This window comes from Salvelinus fontinalis, chromosome 1 (assembly GCF_029448725.1).
Source record: "Salvelinus fontinalis isolate EN_2023a chromosome 1, ASM2944872v1, whole genome shotgun sequence".
In the NCBI taxonomy this organism is placed as follows: Eukaryota; Metazoa; Chordata; class Actinopteri; order Salmoniformes; family Salmonidae; genus Salvelinus; species Salvelinus fontinalis.
Genome location: NC_074665.1, coordinates 6,959,883 through 6,985,925, shown reverse-complemented (window position 1 = coordinate 6,985,925; position 26,043 = coordinate 6,959,883). Strand labels below are relative to the sequence as shown.

Here is a 26,043-nt window from a genome sequence, read left to right as displayed (position 1 = left end):
AACGTCCCCTAGACACCCATTATTTACCTGCAGTTACATGATGAAACGTCCCCTAGACACCCATTATTTACCTGCAGTTACCTGATGAAACGTCCCCTAGACACCCATTATTTACCTGCAGTTACATGAAACGTCCCCTAGACACCCATTATTTACCTGCAGTTACATGAAACGTCCCCTAGACACCGATTAGTTACATGATGAATGATTTCCCCCTAAACACACACGACACAGGAATGCATTTAAATCACTATCAAACGCAGCTGGAGCTGAAAAGCACAGTAGGCTTGCAGGAACATATAAACCCTTTGGACAAAAGGACTGTGGGGAACTATAGGCTTGAAGACTTCTGCAAAGCAAAAACGTATATCTGGGTACCTGAGAAAAGAAAAGCCCAGGCGAGCAGCGATATTCTCTCATTCCTTTATCTGATTGTGATGTTTTAGTTCGGCAAAATAGACGTTAGGGATGCGTAGATCACCCTCATTTTCTTCCTTGAAGTCAAACACACAATCCCTGTCTTTGGGTTCACTCCCTTTAATCAAATAATACAAAAAACCGCGAACAAGACCTATGAATAGAAAACTAATATTTATAGCTAGAGTTAAAGTCGATAAAATGCTCTAATGTTTTAAAAGGAAATCGCTGTCATATCAGCATCATTCTGTGTGCTGTGTGCTGGGAACCTGGATCAGTGGCTCGGTGATATCAAAGGCCTCGATTAACTCCTAGAGAGAGAGACAGAACAGAAGAAAACATCATCCAACTCCTTCAGAAAAAACAGTTGATCATCTTGTGATATAACATCATCATCATTTAACTACTTCAGAAAAAAAACAGTTGATCATCTTGTGATATAACATCATCATAATCATTTAACTCCTTCAGAAGAAAACAGTTGATCATCTTGTGATATAACATCATCATCATCAACAACAACAAACAACTCCTTTACAAACTCTAATTTCGCCACCAACTTCAGACACCCTCTAGCGGCTAGAGGATTAAATTACCTCGAGCTCAACATTTAAATAGGTTGGTAAATAACGGTACATTTTGCAACTAAAGATACCCTTCTAGCTAGCTGACCACCTATCATTGCAGTTTACGTACGGTAAGTTAAATTAGGTTTTGAGAGTTTTCAAAAAAGTAATATATACACACACACACACATTTTGTGGGACACGGTGTATATTGTAAAATTCGACTACGCGACAGACCCCAAATCATTTAATATCCAACTTTTTACCTAAATTATTCATAGTCAATTTATATGTTAGTATTAAACTGTTATCTACTTTCTCAAAACATAAGATTTTATCCGTAAAACAACACTGAAGAATATTTTGGCAAAGAACCATTTTTAGGAGTTTACAGGATGGCACATCGGGCTACCCAATGAAAAGTTGACAGCCAAGTCCTGTTTTCTTTACCGGGAGGCTCGTCAACTATCTAGTAAACACTTCGGATACGAGGTTGGCGTCTATTTTATTGAACAAAAAATGTTAAAGATGTATTAATTTAATTAACAAAATAGTGAGGTGGCCAATAACTGGGGACCGTATGCCAATAATACAGGATGTAATGTTTTGGGGGCTAAAACCGCTTATCAAAAAGATGATCGTAGTAGTTAAGTCCACTGAAATGTCAAACATGCTAATTGTTTTTTACGACACCAATAATCAAAAAACATTGACGTCTTTAAAACACAAGATAACACTGTTGATGGTAATATATTTCTTAACCGCTGTTGAATACGAGGTGCTACTCTACTGTTATCTACTAAATTATGTACAGAGAAAGATTTCCAAGAAACTATGCTAAAATTCATGTGTATGTGTTCTGTCCCAGTGTGTGTGTGTGTGTGTATGTGTTCTGTCCCAGTGTGGGTGTGTGTGTGTGTGTGTGTGTGTGTGTGTATGTGTGTGCATTTGTTCTGTCCCAGTGTGTGTATGTGTGTCCCTGTCCCAGTGTGTGTGTGTGTGTGTCTGTCCCAGTGTGTGTGTGTGTGTGTGTGTGTGTGTGTGTGTGTGTGTGTGTGTGTGTGTGTGTGTGTGTGTGTGTGTGTGTGTGTGTGTTACCTTCCAGCTCTTGGGGCTGATAGAGATGACACACTGCTGCCTGTTAGTCGCTCCTCCAGCCTCCACCTCCCCTTCCTCCACAGGGGCTGTCAGAGATAAAGACACGTTAATGACGGCTTACGACAAAGAAAACTATCGTGAAAAATGATTACCCCAAACAGCTTAGCAAGAAAAGTCATTTTGTCACAATAGGAGATTCTCTCTTACCTATACAAGGAAGTTTGTGATTATCCAGGTACATTTTCGCCAAACCATCCTGAGAAACACAAACAACGCCATCACCAACCATCCACATGACATATCAATAGGAGAAGTGTCTTGAAGTGACTTCCTGCTATCTAATAATAACATCTATCAGACACTTCCTATCCAGGGACCAGTCCCAAACACACTTCCTGTCCAGGGACCAGTCCCAAACACACTTCCTGTCCAGGGACCAGTCCCAAACACACTTCCTGTCCAGGGACCAGTCCCAAACACACTTCCTATCCAGGGACCAGTCCCAAACACACTTCCTATCCAGGGACCAGTCCCAAACACACTTCCTATCCAGGGACCAGTCCCAAACACACTTCCTATCCAGGGACCAGTCCCAAACACACTTCCTATCCAGGGACCAGTCCCAAACACACTTCCTATCCAGGGACCAGTCCCAAACACACTTCCTATCCAGGGACCAGTCCCAAACACACTTCCTATCCAGGGACCAGTCCCAAACACACTTCCTATCCAGGGACCAGTCCCAAACACACTTCCTATCCAGGGACCAGTCCCAAACACACTTCCTATCCAGGGACCAGTCCCAAACACACTTCCTATCCAGGGACTAGTCCCAAACACACGTCCTATCCAGGGACCAGTCCCAAACACACTTCCTATCCAGGGACCAGTCCCAAACACACTTCCTATCCTGACCAGACTAACCCGCTCCTCATCCTGACCAGACCTGAATGTAATGCCTGCAGGATAACCCACTCCTCATTCTGACCAGACCTGAATGTAATGCCTGCAGGATAACCCACTCCTCATTCTGACCAGACCTGAATGTAATGCCTGCAGGATAACCCGCTCCTCATCCTGACCAGACCTGAATGTAATGCCTGCAGGATAACCCACTCCTCATCCTGACCAGACCTGAATGTAATGCCTGCAGGATAACCCACTCCTCATTCTGACCAGACCTGAATGTAATGCCTGCAGGATAACCCACTCCTCATTCTGACCAGACCTGAATCTAATGCCTGCAGGATAACCCACTCCTCATTCTGTCCAGACCTGAATGTAATGCCTGCAGGATAACCCACTCCTCATTCTGACCAGACCTGAATGTAATGCCTGCAGGATAACCCACTCCTCATCCTGACCAGACCTGAATGTAATGCCTGCAGGATAACCCACTCCTCATTCTGACCAGACCTGAATGTAATGCCTGCAGGATAACCCACTCCTCATTCTGACCAGACCTGAATGTAATGCCTGCAGGATAACCCACTCCTCATCCTGACCAGACCTAAATGTAATGCCTGCAGGATAACCCACTCACCCTGACCAGGAAGGAGGTGTGGAAGATGTTCTCCACAGAGCGGGAGAAGGAGGTGGGGTCTATGACAAACTCATAGTAGGAGATGGGAGATGTGGCTGGAGATACAAGGGGAGAAAAGGTACATCACAAATAGCTCTTTAACCAACTAATATCAAATAATTTCTACCCTAATTAAAATGTCTACAGCAGAGTTTTATAAAACGTTGTGTTACACCTTATAGGGCGTCCACTCACTGCTCTAGAATGTAGTGAAATACGGGTAATTTTAAGAGGGTGCTAGATAATTAATGTCCAAACGTTGTATTCTTTAGCCTTATGCCATTATGAATGACATACAATTAATCATTAGATTGTTCGCTACAATATTAAATACGCTCGTACTTTAACAGTGCTGATGAAAGAAGAACGTAGGGGATGATCCCATTTAGACGACTGATCGATTGTTCGGTCGATAGGCTGTTGGTCGACCAAGATTAATTTAGTCGAGCAGTGGCAAATATATTTAAAATGTATGGCACACGAGACACCCGTCTGATTCACGCCTGTCCCAGTGGACTGATCCATTGCGGAGGCCTGTCCCAGTGGACTGATCCATTGCAGAGGCCTGTCCCAGTGGACTGATCCATTGCAGAGGCCTGTCCCAGTGGACTGATCCATTGCGGAGGCCTGTCCCAGTGGACTGATCCATTGCGGAGGCCTGTCCCAGTGGACTGATCCATTGCGGAGGCCTGTCCCAGTGGACTGATCCATTGCGGAGGCCTGTCCCAGTGGACTGATCCATTGCGGAGGCCTGTCCCAGTGGACTGATCCATTGCGGAGGCCTGTCTCAGTGGACTGATCCATTGCGGAGGCCTGTCTCAGTGGACTGATCCATTGCGGAGGCCTGTCCCAGTGGACTGATCCATTGCGGAGGCCTGTCCCAGTGGACTGATCCATTGCGGAGGCCTGTCTCAGTGGACTGATCCATTGCGGAGGCCTGTCTCAGTGGACTGATCCATTGCGGAGGCCTGTCTCAGTGGACTGATCCATTGCGGAGGCCTGTCCCAGTGGACTGATCCATTGCGGAGGCCTGTCCCAGTGGACTGATCCATTGCGGAGGCCTGTCCCAGTGGACTGATCCATTGCGGAGGCCTGTCCCAGTGGACTGATCCATTGCGGAGGCCTGTCCCAGTGGACTGATCCATTGCGGAGGCCTGTCCCAGTGGACTGATCCATTGCGGAGGCCTGTCCCAGTGGACTGATCCATTGCGGAGGCCTGTCCCAGTGGACTGATCCATTGCGGAGGCCTGTCCCAGTGGACTGATCCATTGCGGAGGCCTGTCCCAGTGGACTGATCCATTGCGGAGGTCTGTCCCAGTGGACTGATCCATTGCGGAGGCCTGTCCCAGTGGACTGATCCATTGCGGAGGCCTGTCCGAGTGGACTGATCCATTGCGCTCCATTGCAGGAGCAGTAGAGATACTCTTAATGATCGGCTATGAAAAGCCAACTGACATTTACTCCTGAGGTGCTGACTTGCTGCACCCTCAACAACTACTGTGATTATTATTATTTGACCATGCTGGTCATTTATGAACATTTGAACATCTTGGCCATGTTCTGTTATAATGTATAAGAGTTTTTCCTAGCCACCGTGCTTCTACACCTGCATTGCTTGCTGTTTGGGGTTTTAGGCTGGGTTTCTGTACAGCACTTTGAGATATCAGCTGATGTAAGAATGGCTATATAAATACATTTGATTGTGGAGGCCTGTCCCAGTGGACTGATCCATTGCGGAGGCCTGTCCCAGTGGACTGATCGATTGCGGAGGCCTGTCCCAGTGGACTGATCCATTGCGGAGGTCTGTCTCAGTGGACTGATCCATTGCGGAGGCCTGTCCCAGTGGACTGATCGATTGCGGAGGTCTGTCTCAGTGGACTGATCCATTGCGGAGGCCTGTCCCAGTGGACTGATCGATTGCGGAGGTCTGTCTCAGTGGACTGATCCATTGCGGAGGCCTGTCCCAGTGGACTGATCAATTGCGGAGGTCTGTCTCAGTGGACTGATCCATTGCGGAGGTCTGTCTCAGTGGACTGATCCATTGCGGAGGCCACGGGGATGACACAACAGTAGCACCATTTACCATAATTTATAAAATCGACAATGTTTTGTTTGGTTACGGTAATTTCTGTTCATGCATTCAATATATTATTACAGTCGTTCCGTTGTCATTGTAGGAGTGGACAGATTAAAGTGCAATTGCTGGTTACGTGTTATTTATTTATTTAAATTTGGGGGCCACTGTTCTACTAAATGATAGACAAACCGCGCGTCACCGTCCGATAGACAAACCGCGCGTCACCGTCCGATAGACAAACCGCGCCACCGTCCGATAGACAAACCGCGCCACCGTCCGATAAACAAACCCCGGCCTGCTGCGTTCTAGATCAGTTGCAGGGGTTGGATGTCACAAGCGGGGAGCCCAGCCAACAGTTGCACTAGTCCAGAAGGGACATTACAAGTGCCTGGATTAGGAAACCTGTAGGTTATTTCTACACAGTTAACAAATGGTAATAGAAGTTACTTTTTTAGGTCTTTATCATTTAGATTAAAAAATAATATTTTTTATCCCCTTTTCTCCCCAATTTTTCGTGGTATCCAATCGCTAGTAATTACTATCTTGTCTCATCGCTACAACTCCCGTACGGGCTCGGGAGAGACGAAGGTCGAAAGCCATGCGTCCTCCGAGGCACAACCCAACCACGCCGCACTGCTTCTTTAACACAGCGCGCCTCCAACCCGGAAGCCAGCCGCACCAATGTGTCGGAGGAAACACCGTGCACCTGGCCTCCTTGGTTAGCACGCACTGCGCCCAGCCCGCCACAGGAGTCGCTGGAGCGCGATGAGACAAGGAATTCCCTACCGGCCAAACCCTCCCTAACCCGGACGACGCTAGCCCAATTGTGCGTCGCCCCACGGACCTCCCGGTCGCGGCCGGCTGCGACAGAGCCTGGGGGCGAACCCAGAGACTCTGGTGGCGCAGTTAGCACTGCGATGCAGTGCCCTAGACCACTGCGCCACCCGGGAGGCCTAGATAAGAATTTTGAATAACCACATAATATACATTTTGAGATATGAAGACTTTATTATAAAGTAAACTGTTCCACGAAAATGTGCATATAAAAAATCCTAACTGGCAGGGAGATCAGTCGAAAATGGCTGTCACGTTCCTGACCTGTTTTCTGTTGTTTTGTATGTGTTTAGTTGGTCAGGGCGTGAGTTGGGGTGGGTATTCTATGTTGTGTGTCTAGTTCGTCTGTTTCTATGTTCAGCCTGATATGTCATGAGAAAACGTCCCCTAGACACACAGACTTTAGTACCTTAACGGCAGAATCTGCGTAAAAACCAGCAGCAGCGGGCGGAGGGAACAGGTTCTGGTTTGGCTACAGTATAGGCTACATTTAGTTTTGTACTTCTTGGATTTCATTTAGAAAAAGCTCATGTTATCACACACAAACCTGCAGCCACACTAGCTAGCTTGTCAGTTGACGTTGGAAGTTAGCGGCCGTTCCGCCCACGGAGCAGCGAGTTCTACTGAGTAGTGACCAAGACAAGGATCCACTTTTGACCATGGTCATTATGAAATTATATTCCCTCTAATCATTCTAAATTCTCTGAGTAAATCGGCTGTAACTTTCAAACCATACATGCTAGAGACATACAGTTTGGACTTTTGTTTTTCTGATGTAGTTCTCTATTGAATGAACATATTTTCAGAAATGTTACTAGTCAACAAACCCTTGATTCCTCTCGAAGCCTATTGGAGCAGAGGATCTAAGGTCCCTACCCCTAGTCGGTCTTGTTTTTTGTTGTCGTTTTTTTCCCAATTGTAAAGCGACTTTGGGTCCTTGAAAATCGCTTTATAAATATGTTCTTATAATAATAAGAGTCATGACTTACGGTCATCAAAGAAGTAGCTCCGCAGGTATCCCAGAATCCTCTCTACCTCCTTCTCTGTAGCTTCCTGGTGAGACTCCTCCATCCTCTTCAACTGGAATAGACAATGACATAAAAATTTTATTTTTTTATTTAACCTTTTATTTAACCAGGTTAGTCTCCTTGACATAAAAATCTATTTTCCAAAGCAGAGATATACAGTTAAAACCAGGGGAGCTTCCCTCCTCGTCAACAGCTGGACAGAAATATTAAAAACATACATCCTGGCTGATCAAACCGATCTCCTTATTTCAAAGCCCTACTATATAGTAACTATATAAAACACCAAAAGGCCATATCACACTACTGGACCATACACAGCCAAGCCAGACCAAACCAAGGTGTACTGGGATGGCCTGGTGACTCTTCCAGGACAGTCAGGTTGGGGTCAGCACAACAGTGTTAAAGCGGAGACCTGAGTGGGCATGATCCTCTTGGCTTCCTTGCCGGGAACTTTCCTCTGTCTCTCTACCCTCTGGCGAGGTGGAGGCAGCTCAACCAGGAACGATCCCATCCTGGTAGAGAGACACACAGAGAGTTAGTAAGAGAGTTTTAAAAATGTTCTCGTTTATATTTAAGTGAGCGAATCACTTTTGACTCAAGCATCCCAAAGAGGATGATGATGTTTGTGTTCGTCTACATGCAGAATCAGAATCACTGATCGACAAATCAAACTACTTGTTTTGTGCTCAATACTAGGACTTCTGGGCCTCGCCGTGCTGAAACTGATCCCCTCAAACACACTGATTCACTTGTAGTGGAAAGAGTGGGCAGTCCTGAAGCAGCACTGAGCTCTGTTAGCTACCCTCTGCTCTCTAAACACACACACACACACACACACAGGAACGAGGGGTAGTCCTGAAGCAGCACTGAGCTCTGTTAGCTACCCTCTGCTCTCTAAACACACACACACACACACACACACACTTACATATAGTGGAAAGAGGGGGCAGTCCTGAAGCAGCACTGAGCTCTGTTAGCTACCCTCTGCCAGGCGTCCTGGGGGAGGTAGCCGCCGCTCGCTCCACCCTCCACATCTTCATCTTCCTCCTCCAGGCGATTCAGACCCATGAATGACAGCTTGGTGGACCAACAAAAACACAAAGGATAAAGGGTTAGCAATCTGACAACCAGTAGCCTTCACCTTCGTCACCTCCCTTTATCCCCCCATCCTCCTCTACCTTGCCCATCCTCCTCCTCTACCTCCCCCATCCTCCTCCTCCACCTCTACCCCCCCCATCCTCCACCTCCCCCCATCCTCCACCTCCCCCCATCCTCCACCTCCCCCCATCCTCCACCTCCCCCCATCCTCCACCTCCCCCCATCCTCCTCACCAGGTGTTCAGCGAAGGCTGCGGGGTCAAAGGCTGAACCCTCTGCGTGTAGCTGGCTGGCCTTCTCCTTCCCCAGGTCTGTAGCCAGCACCAGGAGCTGGGCATCTAAAGCCGCTTCACGGGCCTGACGGACTGGGAGAGAGGAGACAAAACAGAACAGGGAGGAAGAAGAAGAAGACAGGGAGGAAGAAGAAGACAGGGAGGAAGAAGAAGAAGACAGGGAGGACATTCGATTAAGATAGTAGAACATCCTTCCTCTGAATAACCACTAATTCAGACATTACTAGATAGGTTAAAGCAGGGGTTAGCTCTCACCAATCTGACTATGTTAGATCAGTGGCTACTTCGAGGAAGGAAGGAAGAATGATGACAGATCGTATCATACCTTCTGCAAACAGTTTGTTGGCCTCCTCCAACACGTCTGTCAGTTTGTTGTTGGTGGGACTCAACATGTCCTCTCTGTTCTCTGGGAAGACGAGAGAAGAAATTGATTGGTTAAAAAGGTACAATAGGTAGAAATCACTCCCCCATTTCCTGGTTGATAAAATTCTTTCACATTCGCCTAATAAAAATGATATAATATGGCAAAACAAGTCATGTAGAGAATCATTGTACAATCTAAACCGCTGTGAAATAGAACCAAAATACAGCTAGTGTTTTCAGCTGTTTGAAGCTGCTGTATTAGACTTGCGTTCAATGAGAATAACAGATCTAGAACTCACATTTCTATGTGAATTTGGTCAGGTTGCCCACAAAGTTACCTACTGACCTTTAACTTGCCAGGTGTCCAGGCACCTGGGAGTTTTAACACAAACCTGTCACAGGCCGGCATCTGCCTCCAGATTCTCCACCCTTCTCCAGAAGTGGACCCTTGCACACGCCCCATTACGGATTTAAAAAATTGTGGTAATTCCCTCCAGCCAATGCTTATACCAATCCAATACTTTTAAATCAATGAAAGGGAGAATACACTTTTTGAAAAGTGTGGAGAATTGGGAACTAATGGCCCATGGATTCCATTTCCAGACAGTTCCCACTACCTTACATTACCTTTACATTTTAGTCATTTAGCAGACCCTCGTATCCACTACTCACGTTGAACAGAGTTGATGAGGTCCCTGTACTTGCTCCTGATCTCTCTCCTCCGTGCTGGATCATTGTCCTCATCCTGCATGTCTGCTGGGCTGCACCCGGCCTCATCATCATCACCACCGGCTGCTGCATCCCCCCGCTCCGCAACCGCTCCCTTGGCGCCGCCTCTCCCCCCGGACACACCGTTCTGACGGTGGGTACCGGTACCAGATTCATCCCCTCCTCGGCCGGCTCGCTTCATCTTGGATACTGGTGTTTTGGTATTTTGTGTGGTCGGTTTATTGGTTGGTTGGTAGTCCGCCCTCCTCTATCCTTTTGGGTTTAGGCTTTCGCCCCGTCTTTCAAGATAAGGTGAGGGGACAAAGTGTTGACGAGATGGTTAACTTAGTAGCACCACATGCTATCTGGCAGGGTTGAGGTTCATTTGAATTCAGGATGTAAACTGAAATTCCAAATGCAATTAAATGTTTTCCTCAATGATTTTCAAAAAGGACATCTGAAAGTGGAATTGGGAATTCAGTTAGCAAACTTGAAGTGACTGAATTAAAATATGATTGAGCCCAACACTTATCTAGATGTTCCCGAAATAGCTAGCTAAACATCAGCTAATAGCTTAACATCAGTTAATAGCTAAACATCAGTTAATAGCTAAACATCAGTTAATAGCTAAACATCAGTTAATAGCTAAACATCAGTTAATAGCTAAACATCAGTAAATAGCTAAACATCAGTAAATAGCTAAACATCAGTAAATAGCTAAACATCAGTAAATAGTTAAACATCAGTAAATAGCTAAACATCCGTTAATAGCTTAACATCCGTTAATAGCTAAACATCCGTTAATAGCTAAACATCAGTTAATAGCTTAACATCCGTTAATAGCTAAACATCCGTTAATAGCTAAACATCCGTTAATAGCTAAACATCAGTTATGGTTTCAAATGTTTGCTATTCATGATTATTCAAATACAAATGACTGACCTTACATTTTTGCTGTTTTCCCGTTTTGTTGTTTTCTTTTCGTTTTTTTTTTTTTGTTGCTACAAATTTGACCTAACTTCACTTCAACGTTACCCGCTAACGTTAACGTAGCTAGCATCCGCCGTCAGATAAAGAAGTTATGGCGATTTCAAATCACCCACTTGATGTTTTTTTTTGTTGACTAGATGGCACACAATTTGCTGACTACATAATCATTTAGATGTTCGATTTCCGAAAATCAACTTTATAATATAATATATATACATACTCACAGGAGAGGCTTTGTTGAGAGCCCTCAAAGAGTCAATCGGTTTATTTTGCAGGCATGTCTGTGTTTGGCACGAATCGAATGCTTGAAGACGGAAGTTTTGGTCAGAGAGGACGTGCAGAGCAGCATTCAATATCGAAACGTTTCATAAACGTTGGTGAACAGCGCGAATGGAAGTTATATCCTAGCACATCATATTGGGCATAAGGAATGTCAATTAACCAGTGCTTGATTTGGGATTTAAAAATAAATAAAACTGCATTCTTTTCCTGGGCCGTCAATTCCCCGCTTGGTTGGGGGGGAGGGCTCGCTTAGGTCCCCCAAAAGGCTAGAGCCGGTCCTGATTTTCATGACCATAAGAGCCCTCATTTGACAACTTGGAAAAGCGCATTTAGGCTAGCGCATTCTCAAACTCGAACAGTCTACTGGCACATATACACCGGAATTCATAGTCAAATAAACGTGAACAACACGGAATCAGGATATGAATGCACCGCCTCCATTTCTATTCAATGCCAGATCCCGCCTTAATCAACGTTTTTTTGCCGCCATGTGTGAATCCGGACCGGTGATAGGCTACTTTGTTTTATAAAGGAGACCGCATTCGGTTCCCCCCAAAAATGCAGATAAGGCGCACAGGGCTGCTCTGGCCTAAATCAAGCACTGCTAAACCTATGTAGGTTATCACCAGACAAATATAAGGTAGTTCAGAACAGTCATGTGAAATAGAATAAACAGAACAGACCTCCCCGTTAAAGTCAAATTATCCAAACGTCTCGGATATTTTTCCAACCAAACAACCAACGCCGTGTGCGTGAATGTACCTTTCCGTTTATGTCTACAAATGACCACCCGATGGCGACAAAAAATAGCCATTCCTTAAAAAAAAACACAAATGTAAACCGTTTTCTTGTGACTGTCCACTGTGAAAACATGTATTGTAGAAATAACAAATGCCGTTAATTTCCTAATAGAAATGGGAGATGTCAAGATGATGAACTTTTTCGTTTTCTAGCTGAGTCACCTCATCCAAGGAACGTCAACCGATAGAGGGTGCTCCAATAATCTATTGAGAATAAATAATCCCTCTTTTCCCGAGAATTCTTTGAGTTTTGCAGCCATGGTCACAACAAAAATAGCGTCGCTAACTTTCCACCGTTAGGCAATGTTTTGAAAGGACTCTCCTTATTTAACAGCGATCAAAATGCTGAACGCATTTCATAAGAAATATCAACTTTACTTGCTATTTTTTTTGTTGGTGTGGTACCTGTTGGTTTGCCTGTCTGCAATGCTATGGTGTCCAGAGTAAAGGCTAATGTTAGCTAGCTAGCTAGATAAGTAGCTATAAGCACGCTAGCTAGCTAGATAAGTAGTTAGATAAGTAGCTATAAGCACTCTAGCTAGCTGTCATGGGAGAAAGCAGTCCGCCGGGTCCAACGCTGCACTTGGATCTCGACAACTTTGACGCTGAGGATAGCACGTATGTTTTAACCAGTCCGCGGTCGTTGGAATCATGTGCAAGACTCGGCGTCAAACCCGTTCAACTTTTAATAAAATCTCTAAGCGATTTCGTTGATGACAACGTAAACCCAGATATCCCGTTTAAGGCCCTGGCAGTTCTGTACGAGGCGTACGAAAGGGAAGGCAGGGGGATTTTGCGGCTGTGCCGTGAAGAGAGAGAGAAGATTATTTTAGAAACGAAAGAAAGACGACCGTCCGTTAAACTGTCAGCCCTCGAAACTGTCGTCGAGGTAGAAAGTCGGAACTCTCTCGAAGATCCCAAATCAACAGAGGACACCTGTGATGGTTTGAGAACGGGAACTACTCAATCTGTGGACCACAGCCCCAGAAGGAAATCTGTGCGCAATGGCAGGTCCTCTTATTCTGCTGCTACCACCAGAGAACAAAACAGAAACAGCTTGAGACCAACTGACAAGAACATGATGGTGTCCAGCCTAAGTCTTGGTGACCTCAGACACTCCCCAGCCACAGAAAGACAGTTGGAGAGGCTCACTCGAGACATCAGGAAGAAGATGAATGTGACAGTCCCAGAGAAAGACCGTAAGATAGCAGCTCTGATGTTGGTGAAGCACCAAGAGGAGCAGACCAGGCTGAGGTTGAGCCAGCAAGAGGAGCAGGAGAGAGAGGAGGCCCGGAGGCAGGAGGAGGTGCGACGGGTCCAGGCGGAGCGCAGGAGGAAGAAGGAGCTGGAGAAGAGCATGCAGCGGTGGCAGGATGGGCTGGAGGCGCGGAGGAGGCAGAAGGAGCGCCAGGAGAAGGAGTTGGCCGGTCAGCGCGAGCAGGAGGTGCTACTACAGGAGGATCGCTGGAGGAGGCTCACAGAGGAGCAGGAGGTGCGGAAAAGAGACAAGAAAGAGATGTCGAGGAGAGAAGCGGAGGAGCGCAAATGCCTCCAGGAGCAGCTGCTCAAAGACATGGAGCGTCTAGAGCAGGCAGGGAGAGAGAAGGATGTGCAGCTGTCGCAGGAGAAGGAGCAGAGGGCCAGGAGGAGCAGGGTGATCCGAGAGAGGAGGGAGAGGAAGAGACTCCAACAGGAGAACCAGAGGGAGCATCTCAGATGTCTCCTCCTGAAGAGGGAGGTGCAGCAGCAGATGGAGGAGGAGGAGGCGCTGATGAGGGGTGCCTTGGAGGAGAAACGGCAGCGCTCCTGGGAGAAGAGGGCCCAGGCAGTGGCGTTGCGGCTCGGGGAGCTGCAGGAGAGATCGGCTAGGGAGGAGGAGCAGATCCAGAGGGCCCAGCTTCGAGCCTCCTGGCACAGCCAACAGCAGCTCAGAGAGAAAGAGGTGAGGACAGCACACAGATATACAGAAACCATACACACAACTATACACTATAATACATGCAATAAACAATACTGGAAAGTGAGCACACACATTTCCACAGTCCCTGGCATACTGTAATAGCCAGAGTACTGTTCTCTTCAGCTAACATTCCACTCCTTGGCATTGACAAAAAGACTGGCCTTTCAGCAGTCTTCAATTCTGAACATTGTATCATTAATGAGCTCAAGGAGATCAGAGGATTTGATCCTGAATCGATAACCCTCACAGCCATCTTCCAATAACAATGTTTATGCAAATTAGACTAATAGGAAAAAGTTCTAATTTCATTCATACATTTGATTAACATTCTAGCGTTGGGCATTCTGACGTGATACATTTCATTGTAAACATAAACAACAGAAACGGAGAGGATTCCTGTTTATTTAGTTTTTACCACCAGCCAATGTGATCACATAACACCAGAGAAGCTCTCGACCGTTCAAGACTTCCCCGCCACTGCTTTGTGAACGCTGTAGCCTGTTTAATATCCAGCAAGCAAGGTGCTTCTTTCAATAGGAGTTGCTCCAAATAAGTGACCAGGGGGCCTCCTGAGTGGCGCTGCGGTCTAAGGCACTGCAGTGCTTGAGGCGTCACCACAGATCTGGGTTCGATCCCGGGCTGTGTCGCGACCGGGAGACCCATGAGGTGACGCACAATTGGCCCAGCATCATCCGGGTTAGGAGAGGTTTTGGCCGGGCCGAGATGTCCTTGTCCCATCTCGCTCTAGCGACTCCTGAGGTGGGCCCGGGCGCAGTGCACGCTGACACGGCCGCCAGGTGTTTCCTCTGACACATTGGTGCGGCTGGCTTCTGGGGTTAAGCAGGCATTGTGTCAAGAAGCAGTGCGGCTTGGCAGGGTTGTGTTTCGGAGGACAAATGGCTCTTGACCTTTGCCTCTCCCCGAGTCCGTACGGGAGTCGCAGCGATGGGACAAGACTAACTACCAATTTGGATATCACAAAATTGGGTTAAAAAATAAAGTGACAACTATATAGCTTCTTCTGGGACACACATTGGGCTAGGCTACTGGGAACCGTTAAGACAGATGTGTAAATGGAAGTTAATTCATAGGCTGGGCTAATAATCCACCACTCGTATGCTAGCCTATATTAGGCCCAGTCTACTATAATACATTTAGGTGACCACCTGTGCCAAAAGTTTTTGTCTGACGCATATTTTGTGCCAATTAATTGAAGTTGAACATTGCACAATGCATCCATTTTAATTAAATGTCCAATAATATACAGGATATATAGTGCCTAGGAATATTTAATGAAACCCTGGCTGTTGACTATGCAACAGATAGCAAAACATGGAATCTCTGATTCCTCCCTGAGCTCCGTTTTGGAAATGGGAAGTTCACTTTCTCATCCATAAATGCCTATCAAGTGTTAGTGCGCTGTCCAGCGTCTAACATTTACTAGCCTGTCCAGCGTCTAACCTTTACTAGCCTGTCCAGCGTCTAATCTTTACTAGCCTGTCCAGCGTCTAATCTTTACTAGCCTGTCCAGCGTCTAACCTTTACTAGCCTGTCCAGCGTCTAACCTTTACTAGCCTGTCCAGCGTCTAACCTTTACTAGCCTGTCCAGCGTCTAACCTTTACTAGCCTGTCCAGCGTCTAACCTTTACTAGCCTGTCCAGCGTCTAACCTTTACTAGCCTGTCCAGCGTCTAACCTTTACTAGCCTGTCCAGCGGCTAACCTTTACTAGCCTGTCCAGCGGCTAACCTTTACTAGCCTGTCCAGCGTCTAACCTTTACTAGCCTGTCCAGCGTCTAACCTTTACTAGCCTGTCCAGCGTCTAACCTTTACTAGCCTGTCCAGCGGCTAACCTTTACTAGCCTGTCCAGCGGCTAACCTTGACTAGCCTGTCCAGCGGCTAACCTTTACTAGCCTGTCCAGCGGCTAACCTTTACTAGCCTGTCCAGCGGCTAACCTTTACTAGCCTGTCCAGCGGCTAACCTTTACTAGCCTGTCCAGCGTCTAACCTTTACTAGCCTGTCCAGCGTCTAACCTTTACTAGCCTGTCCAGCGTCTAACCTTTACTAGCCTGTCCAGCGTCTAACCTTTACTAGCCTGTCCAGCGTCTAACCTTTACTAGCCTGTCCAGCGTCTAACCTTTACTAGCCTGTCCAGCGTCTAACCTTTACTAGCCTGTCCAGCGTCTCACCTTTACTAGCCTGTCCAGCGTCTCACCTTTACTATCCTGTCCAGCGTCTCACCTTTACTATCCTGTCCAGCGTCTCACCTTTACTAGCCTGTCCAGCGTCTTACCTTTACTAGCCTGTCCAGCGTCTAACCTTTACTAGCCTGTCCAGCGTCTCACCTTTACTAGCCTGTCCAGCGTCTCACCTTTACTATCCTGTCCAGCGTCTCACCTTTACTAGCCTGTCCAGCGTCTCACCTTTACTAGCCTGTCCAGCGTCTCACCTTTACTAGCCTGTCCAGCGTCTAACCTTTACTAGCCTGTCCAGCGTCTCACCTTTACTAGCCTGTCCAGCGTCTAACCTTTACTAGCCTGTCCAGCGTCTCACCTTTACTAGCCTGTCCAGCGTCTAACCTTTACTAGCCTGTCCAGCGTCTAACCTTTACTAGCCTGTCCAGCGTCTAACCTTTACTAGCCTGTCCAGCGTCTAACCTTTACTAGCCTGTCCAGCGTCTAACCTTTACTAGCCTGTCCAGCGTCTAACCTTTACTAGCCTGTCCAGCGTCTAACCTTTACTAGCCTGTCCAGCGTCTAACCTTTACTAGCCTGTCCAGCGTCTAACCTTTACTAGCCTGTCCAGCGTCTAACCTTTACTAGCCTGTCCAGCGTCTAACCTTTACTAGCCTGTCCAGCGTCTAACCTTTACTAGCCTGTCCAGCGGCTAACATTTACTAGCCTGTCCAGCGTCTAACCTTTACTAGCCTGTCCAGCGGCTAACCTTTACTATCCTGTCCAGCGTCTAACCTTTACTATCCTGTCCAGCGTCTAACCTTTACTAGCCTGTCCAGCGTCTAACCTTTACTAGCCTGTCCAGCGTCTAACCTTTACTAGCCTGTCCAGCGTCTAACCTTTACTAGCCTGTCCAGCGTCTAACCTTTACTAGCCTGTCCAGCGTCTAACCTTTACTAGCCTGTCCAGCGTCTAACCTTTACTAGCCTGTCCAGCGTCTAACCTTTACTAGCCTGTCCAGCGTCTAACCTTTACTAGCCTGTCCAGCGTCTAACCTTTACTAGCCTGTCCAGCGTCTAACCTTTACTAGCCTGTCCAGCGTCTCACCTTTACTATCCTGTCCAGCGTCTCACCTTTACTATCCTGTCCAGCGTCTCACCTTTACTAGCCTGTCCAGCGTCTCACCTTTACTAGCCTGTCCAGCGTCTCACCTTTACTAGCCTGTCCAGCGTCTCACCTTTACTAGCCTGTCCAGCGTCTCACCTTTACTATCCTGTCCAGCGTCTAACCTTTACTAGCCTGTCCAGCGTCTCACCTTTACTAGCCTGTCCAGCGTCTCACCTTTACTATCCTGTCCAGCGTCTAACCTTTACTAGCCTGTCCAGCGTCTCACCTTTACTAGCCTGTCCAGCGTCTAACCTTTACTAGCCTGTCCAGCGTCTCACCTTTACTAGCCTGTCCAGCGTCTAACCTTTACTAGCCTGTCCAGCGTCTAACCTTTACTAGCCTGTCCAGCGTCTAACCTTTATTAGCCTGTCCAGCGTCTAACCTTTACTAGCCTGTCCAGCGTCTAACCTTTACTAGCCTGTCCAGCGTCTAACCTTTACTAGCCTGTCCAGCGTCTAACCTTTACTAGCCTGTCCAGCGTCTAACCTTTACTAGCCTGTCCAGCGGCTAACCTTTACTAGCCTGTCCAGCATCTAACCTTTACTAGCTTGTCCAGCGTCTAACCTTTACTAGCCTGTCCAGCGTCTAACCTTTACTAGCCTGTCCAGCGTCTAACCTTTACTAGCCTGTCCAGCGTCTAACCTTTACTAACCTGTCCAGCGTCTAACCTTTACTAGCCTGTCCAGCGTCTAACCTTTACTAGCCTGTCCAGCGTCTAACCTTTACTAGCCTGTCCAGCGTCTAACCTTTACTAGCCTGTCCAGCGTCTAATCTTTACTAGCCTGTCCAGCGTCTAATCTTTACTATCCTGTCCAGCGTCTTATCTTTACTAGCCTGTCCAGCGTCTTATCTTTACTAGCCTGTCCAGCGTCTAACCTTTACTAGCCTGTCCAGCGTCTAACCTTTACTAGCCTGTCCAGCGTCTAACCTTTACTAGCCTGTCCAGCGTCTAACCTTTACTAGCCTGTCCAGCGTCTAACCTTTACTAGCCTGTCCAGCGTCTAACCTTTACTAGCCTGTCCAGCGTCTAACCTTTACTAGCCTGTCCAGCGTCTAACCTTTACTAGCCTGTCCAGCGTCTAATCTTTACTAGCCTGTCCAGCGTCTTATCTTTACTAGCCTGTCCAGCGTCTTATCTTTACTAGCCTGTCCAGCGTCTAACCTTTACTAGCCTGTCCAGCGTCTAACCTTTACTAGCCTGTCCAGCGTCTAACCTTTACTAGCCTGTCCAGCGTCTAACCTTTACTAGCCTGTCCAGCGTCTAACCTTTACTAGCCTGTCCAGCGTCTAACCTTTACTAGCCTGTCCAGCGTCTAACCTTTACTAGCCTGTCCAGCGTCTAACCTTTACTAGCCTGTCCAGCGTCTAACCTTTACTAGCCTGTCCAGCGTCTAACCTTTGTCCAGCATGGATCGCTAAAATAATAATTATGATCACATTTTCTCAACTTAAATATTAGGCCTGGGAATCCTTTTACATTTGTCAGAGAGATGGGGGGGGTATATAGGGTTAGAATCGCAGTGATACGGAGAAAATCTGACAGGAATGAGCCTGCAACTAGAGGGTTGCTGGCATTAGAATCTCAGGTGCCACCTGATGCCGTTGTGCTCTTGAGCAATGCACTTAAACCCTAACCAACTCACATTGGACAATAACGTTGTATTGTATTTGTCCAGGTACTGGCCCAGTTGAGTCAGCGTCGTATGGAGCAGGCAAGCCAGAACGCTCACACCCAGAGGAGGAGCAGGGCACAGCGGGCACAGCAGGAAAACATGGAGAGACTCCTCTGCCACCAGCGTCTCCTAGACAGGGTACAGAGAGAGGAGGAGACTGAGAGGCAGCTGAGAGAATGCTGCCTCTCCCTGAAGGTGTGGTGTTAGGAGGGGGGGGGGAGGTTAGGACCTGTGTGGCAGGGTGTGTGTGTGATGTTGAAGGAGAAGGTGTGTGTGTGTGGTAGGGTGTGTGTGTGTGGTGGAGGAGAAGGTGTGTGTGTGATGTTGAAGGAGAAGGTGTGTGTGTGTGGTAGGGTGTGTGTGTGTGGTGGAGGAGAAGGTGTGTGTGTGGTAGGGTGTGTGTGGTGTTGAAGGAGAAGGTGTGTGTGTGGTAGGGTGTGTGTGGTGTTGAAGGAGAAGGTGTGTGTGTGGTGTTGGAGGAGAAGAGGTGTGTGGTGTTGGAGGAGAAGAGGTGTGTGGTGTTGGAGGAGAAGAGGTGTGTGTGGTAGGGTGTGGTGTTGGGGAGGGGGTGCTTATATTTCATTTAGAGGGAATAGGGTCCATTTGGAGGGAATAGGGTTCCATTTGGAGGGAATAGGGTTCCATTTGGAGGGAATAGGGTTCCATTTGGAGGGAATAGGGTTCCATTTGGAGGGAATAGGGTACCATTTGGAGGGAATAGGGTTCCATTTGGAGGGAATAGGGTTCCATTTGGAGGGAATAGGGTTCCATTTGGAGGGAATAGGGCCCCATTTGGAGGGAATAGGGCCCCATTTGGAGGGAATAGGGCCCCATTTGGAGGGAATAGGGCCCCATTTGGAGGGAATAGGGTTCCATTTGGAGGGAATAGGGTTCCATTTGGAGGGAATAGGGTTGCATTTGGAGGGAATAGGGTTGCATTTGGAGGGAATAGGGTTGCATTTGGAGGGAATAGGGTTCCATTTGGAGGGAATAGGGTTCCATTTGGAGGGAATAGGGTTCCATTTGGAGGGAATAGGGTTCCATTTGGAGGGAATAGGGTTCCATTTGGAGAGAATAGGGTTCCATTTGGAGGGAATAGGGTTCCATTTGGAGAGAATAGGGTTCATTTGGAGGGGATAGGGTCCATGTAAAGGGAATAGGGTTCCATTTGGAGGGAATAGGGTTCCATTTGGAGAGAATAGGGTTCATTTGGAGGGAATAGGGTCCATGTAAAGGGAATAGGGTTCCATTTGGAGGGAATAGGGTTCTATTTGGAGGGAATAGGGTTCTATTTGGAGGGAATAGGGTTCATTTAGAGGGAATAGGGTTCATTTAGAGGGAATAGGGTTCATTTAGAGGGAATAGGGTTCATTTAGAGGGAATAGGGTTCATTTAGAGGGAATAGGGTTCCATTTGGAGGGAATAGGGTTCCATTTGGAGGGAATAGGGTTCCATTTGGAGGGAATAGGGTTCCATTTGGAGGGAATAGGGTCCATTTATTCATTTGGAGGGAATAGGGTCCATTTATTCATTTGGAGGGAATAGGGTCCATTTGGAGGGAATAGGGTTCCATTTGGAGGGAATAGGGTCCATGTAAAGGGAATAGGGTTCCATTTGGAGGGAATAGGGTTCCATTTGGAGGGAATAGGGTCCATGTAAAGGGAATAGGGTTCCATTTGCAGGGAATAGGGTCCATGTAAAGGGAATAGGGTTCATTTGGAGGGAATAGGGTTCAATTTGGAGGGAATAGGGTCCATTTATTCATTTGGAGGGAATAGGGTCCATTTATTCATTTGGAGGGAATAAGGTCCATTTGGAGGGAATAGGGTTCCATTTGGAGGGAATAGGGGGCTATTTGGAGGGAATAGGGTTCCATTTGGAGAGAATAGGGTTCCATTTGGAGGGAATAGGGTTCCATTTGGAGGGAATAGGGTTCCATTTGGAGGGAATAGGGGGCTATTTGGAGGGAATAGGGTTCCATTTGGAGGGAATAGGGTTCCATTTGGAGAGAATAGGGTTCATTTGGAGGGAATAGGGTCCATGTAAAGGGAATAGGGTTCCATTTGGAGGGAATAGGGTTCATTTGGAGGGAATAGGGGTTCATTTGGAGGGAATAGGGTTCCATTTGGAGGGAATAGGGTTCCATTTGGAGGGAATAGGGTTCCATTTAGAGAGAATAGGGTTCCATTTGGAGGGAATAGGGTCCCATTTGGAGGGAATAGGGTCCCATTTGGAGGGAATAGGGTTCCATTTGGAGGGAATAGGGTCCATGTAAAGGGAATAGGGTTCCATTTGGAGGGAATAGGGTTCCATTTGGAGGGAATAGTGTCCATGTAAAGGGAATAGGGTTCCATTTGGAGGGAATAGGGTTCCATTTGGAGGGAATAGGGTCCATGTAAAGGGAATAGGGTTCATTTGGAGGGAATATGGTTAAATTTGGAGGGAATAGGGTCCCATTTGGAGGGAAAAGGGTCCATTTAAAGGGAATAGGGTCCATTTATTCATTTGGAGGGAATAGGGTCCATTTATTCATTTGGAGGGAATAAGGTCCATTTGGAGGGAATAGGGTTCCATTTGGAGGGAATAGGGGGCTATTTGGAGGGAATAGGGTTCCATTTGGAGAGAATAGGGGGCTATTTGGAGGAATAGGGTTCCATTTGGAGGGAATAGGGGGCTATTTGGAGGGAATAGGGTTCCATTTGGAGGGAATAGGGTTCCATTTGGAGGGAATAGGGTTCCATTTGGAGGGAATAGGGTTCCATTTGGAGGGAATAGAGTCCATTTATTCATTTGGAGGGAATAGGGTCCATTTATTCATTTGGAGGGAATAGGGTCCCATTTGGAGGGAATAGGGTCCCATTTGGAGGGAATAGGGTTCCATTTGGAGGGAATAGGGTCCATGTAAAGGGAATAGGGTTCCATTTGGAGGGAATAGGGTCCATGTAAAGGGAATAGGGTTCCATTTGGAGGGAATAGGGTCCATGTAAAGGGAATAGGGTTCATTTGGAGGGAATAGGGTTCCATTTGGAGGGAATAGGGTTCCATTTGGAGGGAATAGGGTTCCATTTGGAGGGAATAGGGCCCCATTTGGAGGGAATAGGGCCCCATTTGGAGGGAATAGGGCCCCATTTGGAGGGAATAGGGCCCCATTTGGAGGGAATAGGGCCCCATTTGGAGGGAATAGGGTTCCATTTGGAGGGAATAGGGTTCCATTTGGAGGGAATAGGGTTCCATTTGGAGGGAATAGGGTTCCATTTGGAGGGAATAGGGTTCCATTTGGAGGGAATAGGGTTGCATTTGGAGGGAATAGGGTTCCATTTGGAGGGAATAGGGTTCCATTTGGAGGGAATAGGGTTCCATTTGGAGGGAATAGGGTTCCATTTGGAGAGAATAGGGTTCATTTGGAGGGAATAGGGTTCCATTTGGAGGGAATAGGGTTCCATTTGGAGGGAATAGGGTTCCATTTGGAGGGAATAGGGTTCCATTTGGAGAGAATAGGGTTCATTTGGAGGGAATAGGGTCCATGTAAAGGGAATAGGGTTCCATTTGGAGGGAATAGGGTTCCATTTGGAGAGAATAGGGTTCCATTTGGAGAGAATAGGGTTCATTTGGAGGGAATAGGGTCCATGTAAAGGGAATAGGGTTCCATTTGGAGGGAATAGGGTTCTATTTGGAGGGAATAGGGTTCTATTTGGAGGGAATAGGGTTCATTTAGAGGGAATAGGGTTCATTTAGAGGGAATAGGGTTCATTTAGAGGGAATAGGGTTCCATTTGGAGGGAATAGGGTTCCATTTGGAGGGAATAGGGTTCCATTTGGAGGGAATAGGGTTCCATTTGGAGGGAATAGGGTCCATTTATTCATTTGGAGGGAATAGGGTCCATTTATTCATTTGGAGGGAATAGGGTCCATTTGGAGGGAATAGGGTTCCATTTGGAGGGAATAGGGTCCATGTAAAGGGAATAGGGTTCCATTTGGAGGGAATAGGGTTCCATTTGGAGGGAATAGGGTCCATGTAAAGGGAATAGGGTTCCATTTGCAGGGAATAGGGTCCATGTAAAGGGAATAGGGTTCATTTTGGAGGGAATAGGGTCCATTTATTCATTTGGAGGGAATAGGGTCCATTTATTCATTTGGAGGGAATAAGGTCCATTTATTCATTTGGAGGGAATAAGGTCCATTTGGAGGGAATAGGGTTCCATTTGGAGGGAATAGGGGGCTATTTGGAGGGAATAGGGTTCCATTTGGAGAGAATAGGGTTCCATTTGGAGGGAATAGGGTTCCATTTGGAGGGAATAGGGTTCCATTTGGAGGGAATAGGGGGCTATTTGGAGGGAATAGGGTTCCATTTGGAGGGAATAGGGTTCCATTTGGAGGGAATAGGGTCCATGTAAAGGGAATAGGGTTCCATTTGGAGGGAATAGGGTTCATTTGGAGGGAATAGGGTTCCATTTGGAGGGAATAGGGTTCCATTTAGAGAGAATAGGGTTCCATTTGGAGGGAATAGGGTCCCATTTGGAGGGAATAGGGTTCCATTTGGAGGGAATAGGGTCCATGTAAAGGGAATAGGGTTCCATTTGGAGGGAATAGGGTTCCATTTGGAGGGAATAGGGTCCATGTAAAGGGAATAGGGTTCCATTTGGAGGGAATAGGGTTCCATTTGGAGGGAATAGGGGGCTATTTGGAGGGAATAGGGTTCCATTTTGAGAGAATAGGGTTCCATTTGGAGAGAATAGGGTTCCATTTGGAGGGAATAGGGGGCTATTTGGAGGGAATAGGGTTCCATTTGGAGGGAATAGGGTTCCATTTGGAGAGAATAGGGTTCATTTGGAGGGAATAGGGTCCATGTAAAGGGAATAGGGTTCCATTTGGAGGGAATAGGGTTACATTTGGAGGGAATAGGGTCCATTTGGAGGGAATAGGGTTCCATTTGGAGGGAATAGGGTTCCATTTGGAGGGAATAGGGTTCCATTTGGAGGGAATAGGGGGCTATTTGGAGGGAATAGGGTTCCATTTGGAGAGAATAGGGTTCCATTTGGAGGAATAGGGTTCCATTTGGAGGGAATAGGGGGCTATTTGGAGGGAATAGGGTTCCATTTGGAGGGAATAGGGTTCCATTTGGAGAGAATAGGGTCCATGTAAAGGGAATAGGGTCCATGTAAAGGGAATAGGGTTCCATTTGGAGGGAATATGTTTCATTTGGAGGGAATAGGGTTCCATTTGGAGGGAATAGGGTTCCATTTGGAGAGAATAGGGTTCATTTGGAGGGAATAGGGTCCATGTAAAGGGAATAGGGTTCCATTTGGAGGGAATAGGGTTCCATTTGGAGGGAATAGGGTTCCATTTGGAGGGAATAGGGTTAATTTGGGACAGACATTCTATTATTTTACTGTAAAGTGTGTCTCAGCGATTTTTAAATGCACATTGAAAAAAGTTTGATTCTGATTTGAAGGAGCGTCGGAGGGAGCGTCTGCAGAGGCAGAGAGAGGAGGTGCAGGAGGAGGCTCGTAGAGTGGCTCGCGCCTCCTTCCATATGAGGGAGAAGGTGAGGGAGGCGACGGACGGCAGGACTTTCCACCAGATGGCTCTGCAGGCTCAGCTAGCTGCCTCCCTGCTGGACCGTGGAAAAATATGAACATCTGTCCTTATACATTCACCACTACACACACATACTAAGTCGTACAGTATTACAAACCACTACACACAAATACTAAGTCGTACAGTATTACAAACCACTACACACAAATACTATGTCGTACAGTATTACAAACCACTACACACAAATACTAAGTCGTACAGTATTACAAACCACTACAAACAAATACTAAGAGAAGAGTACAAAGTGATAGGGCCCAGTCCTGATATGAGCTACAACAAAGCTTGTAAATGGTCTGGGCTACTTTGCTACATTCATGTTTGTTATGTTAATTACCTGTAATTCTTCCAGTGGCAAGTAAATACGAGGTGATACTTCTGAAACAATAGATCTATTGAGGTAGTCTTCATCAAACAAAGTGTTTGGATTGCTGTGTATAATAAGGGAATAATTAGCTTAAGACAAGTTTAGGTAACTAATGATATCAATTTGACTTGAAGACAATCCTGTTCTTGAATGGAGGCCGGAACTAGATTTAACTACACATATAAAATATACTGTCTCTGGAAATAGTTATGGTAGAGAAAATATATACTGTATTTGTACTGTAGTTTAAATGGGATCTTTTTTTCAAGATTTTTTATAGATTTTTGTATTTAATATTAAAGTGACAACAGACACATTGTTTTGCTATTGTATAGTTGCTCAGGAAATTTGTATACACTTTATTCCAGTATTTTTCTAGTGATTTATTTGTTGTTGTAACGTCTAGATCATGAAAATGTATTTTTTGTTACATCTTTAATAAATATTTTCTTTGTAAATGTAATCTCTGCCGTCCTGTTACAGAACAGCTCTAATGCTGTGTAGTCCTGTTAGTGCGGTACCCCTTGGTAACAGTACTGTGACACGGTCCCTGACCTGTGACATTACAAGCTGTTGGTGACAGCAACATCTGACATTGGAATAGAACAGACATATTCAAAACAATCTAGCTTTATTATCAACAGTTTACATGTCATGCTATTTTATCTATTTTCAGGGATAGTTATGACAAAGTATTAATAAAAAATAGTTTTCCTCTAGTCTGGCTACCAGTCTGTTTAGGTAACATTCCTCTAGTCTGGCTACCAGTCTGTTTGGATAACATTCCTCTAGCCTGGGTACCAGGAATGTTACCTAAACAGACTGGTAGCCAGACTAGAGGAAAACTATAGAGGAATGTTATCTAGGCTAGAGGAATGTTACCTAGGCTAGAGGAATGTTACCTAAACAGACTGGTACCCAGACTAGAGGAATGTTACCTAAACAGACTGGTACCCAGACTAGAGGAATGTTA

At 46.5% G+C, this 26,043-nt stretch overlaps 2 protein-coding genes across 10 annotated transcripts; one reads left to right on the top strand and one right to left on the bottom strand.

Annotated features, from left to right (window-relative positions):
* Positions 1-521: 521 nt before the first annotated feature.
* nsmce4a (NSE4 homolog A, SMC5-SMC6 complex component) lies at positions 522-11,805 on the bottom strand. Of its 8 annotated transcripts, none has more exons than XM_055943568.1 (11): positions 11,006-11,805; positions 10,028-10,520; positions 9,318-9,398; positions 8,934-9,064; positions 8,531-8,679; positions 8,015-8,114; positions 7,564-7,654; positions 3,625-3,719; positions 2,289-2,337; positions 2,082-2,167; positions 522-728 (listed from the first exon to the last, which is right to left on the bottom strand). In XM_055943568.1, the coding sequence occupies exons 2-11, from the start codon at positions 10,263-10,265 to the stop codon at positions 660-662; spliced, it is 1,089 nt and encodes a 362-aa protein (XP_055799543.1). In that variant the 5' UTR covers positions 10,266-10,520; positions 11,006-11,805; the 3' UTR covers positions 522-659. The 8 variants fall into 8 exon arrangements, with proteins under 8 accessions (XP_055799543.1, XP_055799607.1, XP_055799457.1 ...); XM_055943632.1 differs by having other exon boundaries at positions 10,028-10,362; XM_055943482.1 differs by having other exon boundaries at positions 11,011-11,805.
* A 398-nt stretch (positions 11,806-12,203) lies between these two features.
* LOC129868899 (coiled-coil domain-containing protein 177) lies at positions 12,204-25,340 on the top strand. Of its 2 annotated transcripts, none has more exons than XM_055943353.1 (3): positions 12,204-14,077; positions 19,113-19,247; positions 24,561-25,340. In XM_055943353.1, exons 1-3 carry the CDS (start codon positions 12,683-12,685, stop codon positions 24,741-24,743), a joined length of 1,713 nt encoding a protein of 570 aa, XP_055799328.1. In that variant the 5' UTR covers positions 12,204-12,682; the 3' UTR covers positions 24,744-25,340. The 2 variants fall into 2 exon arrangements, with proteins under 2 accessions (XP_055799328.1, XP_055799241.1); XM_055943266.1 differs by having other exon boundaries at positions 19,113-19,304.
* The last annotated feature ends 703 nt before the right edge of the window (positions 25,341-26,043 follow it).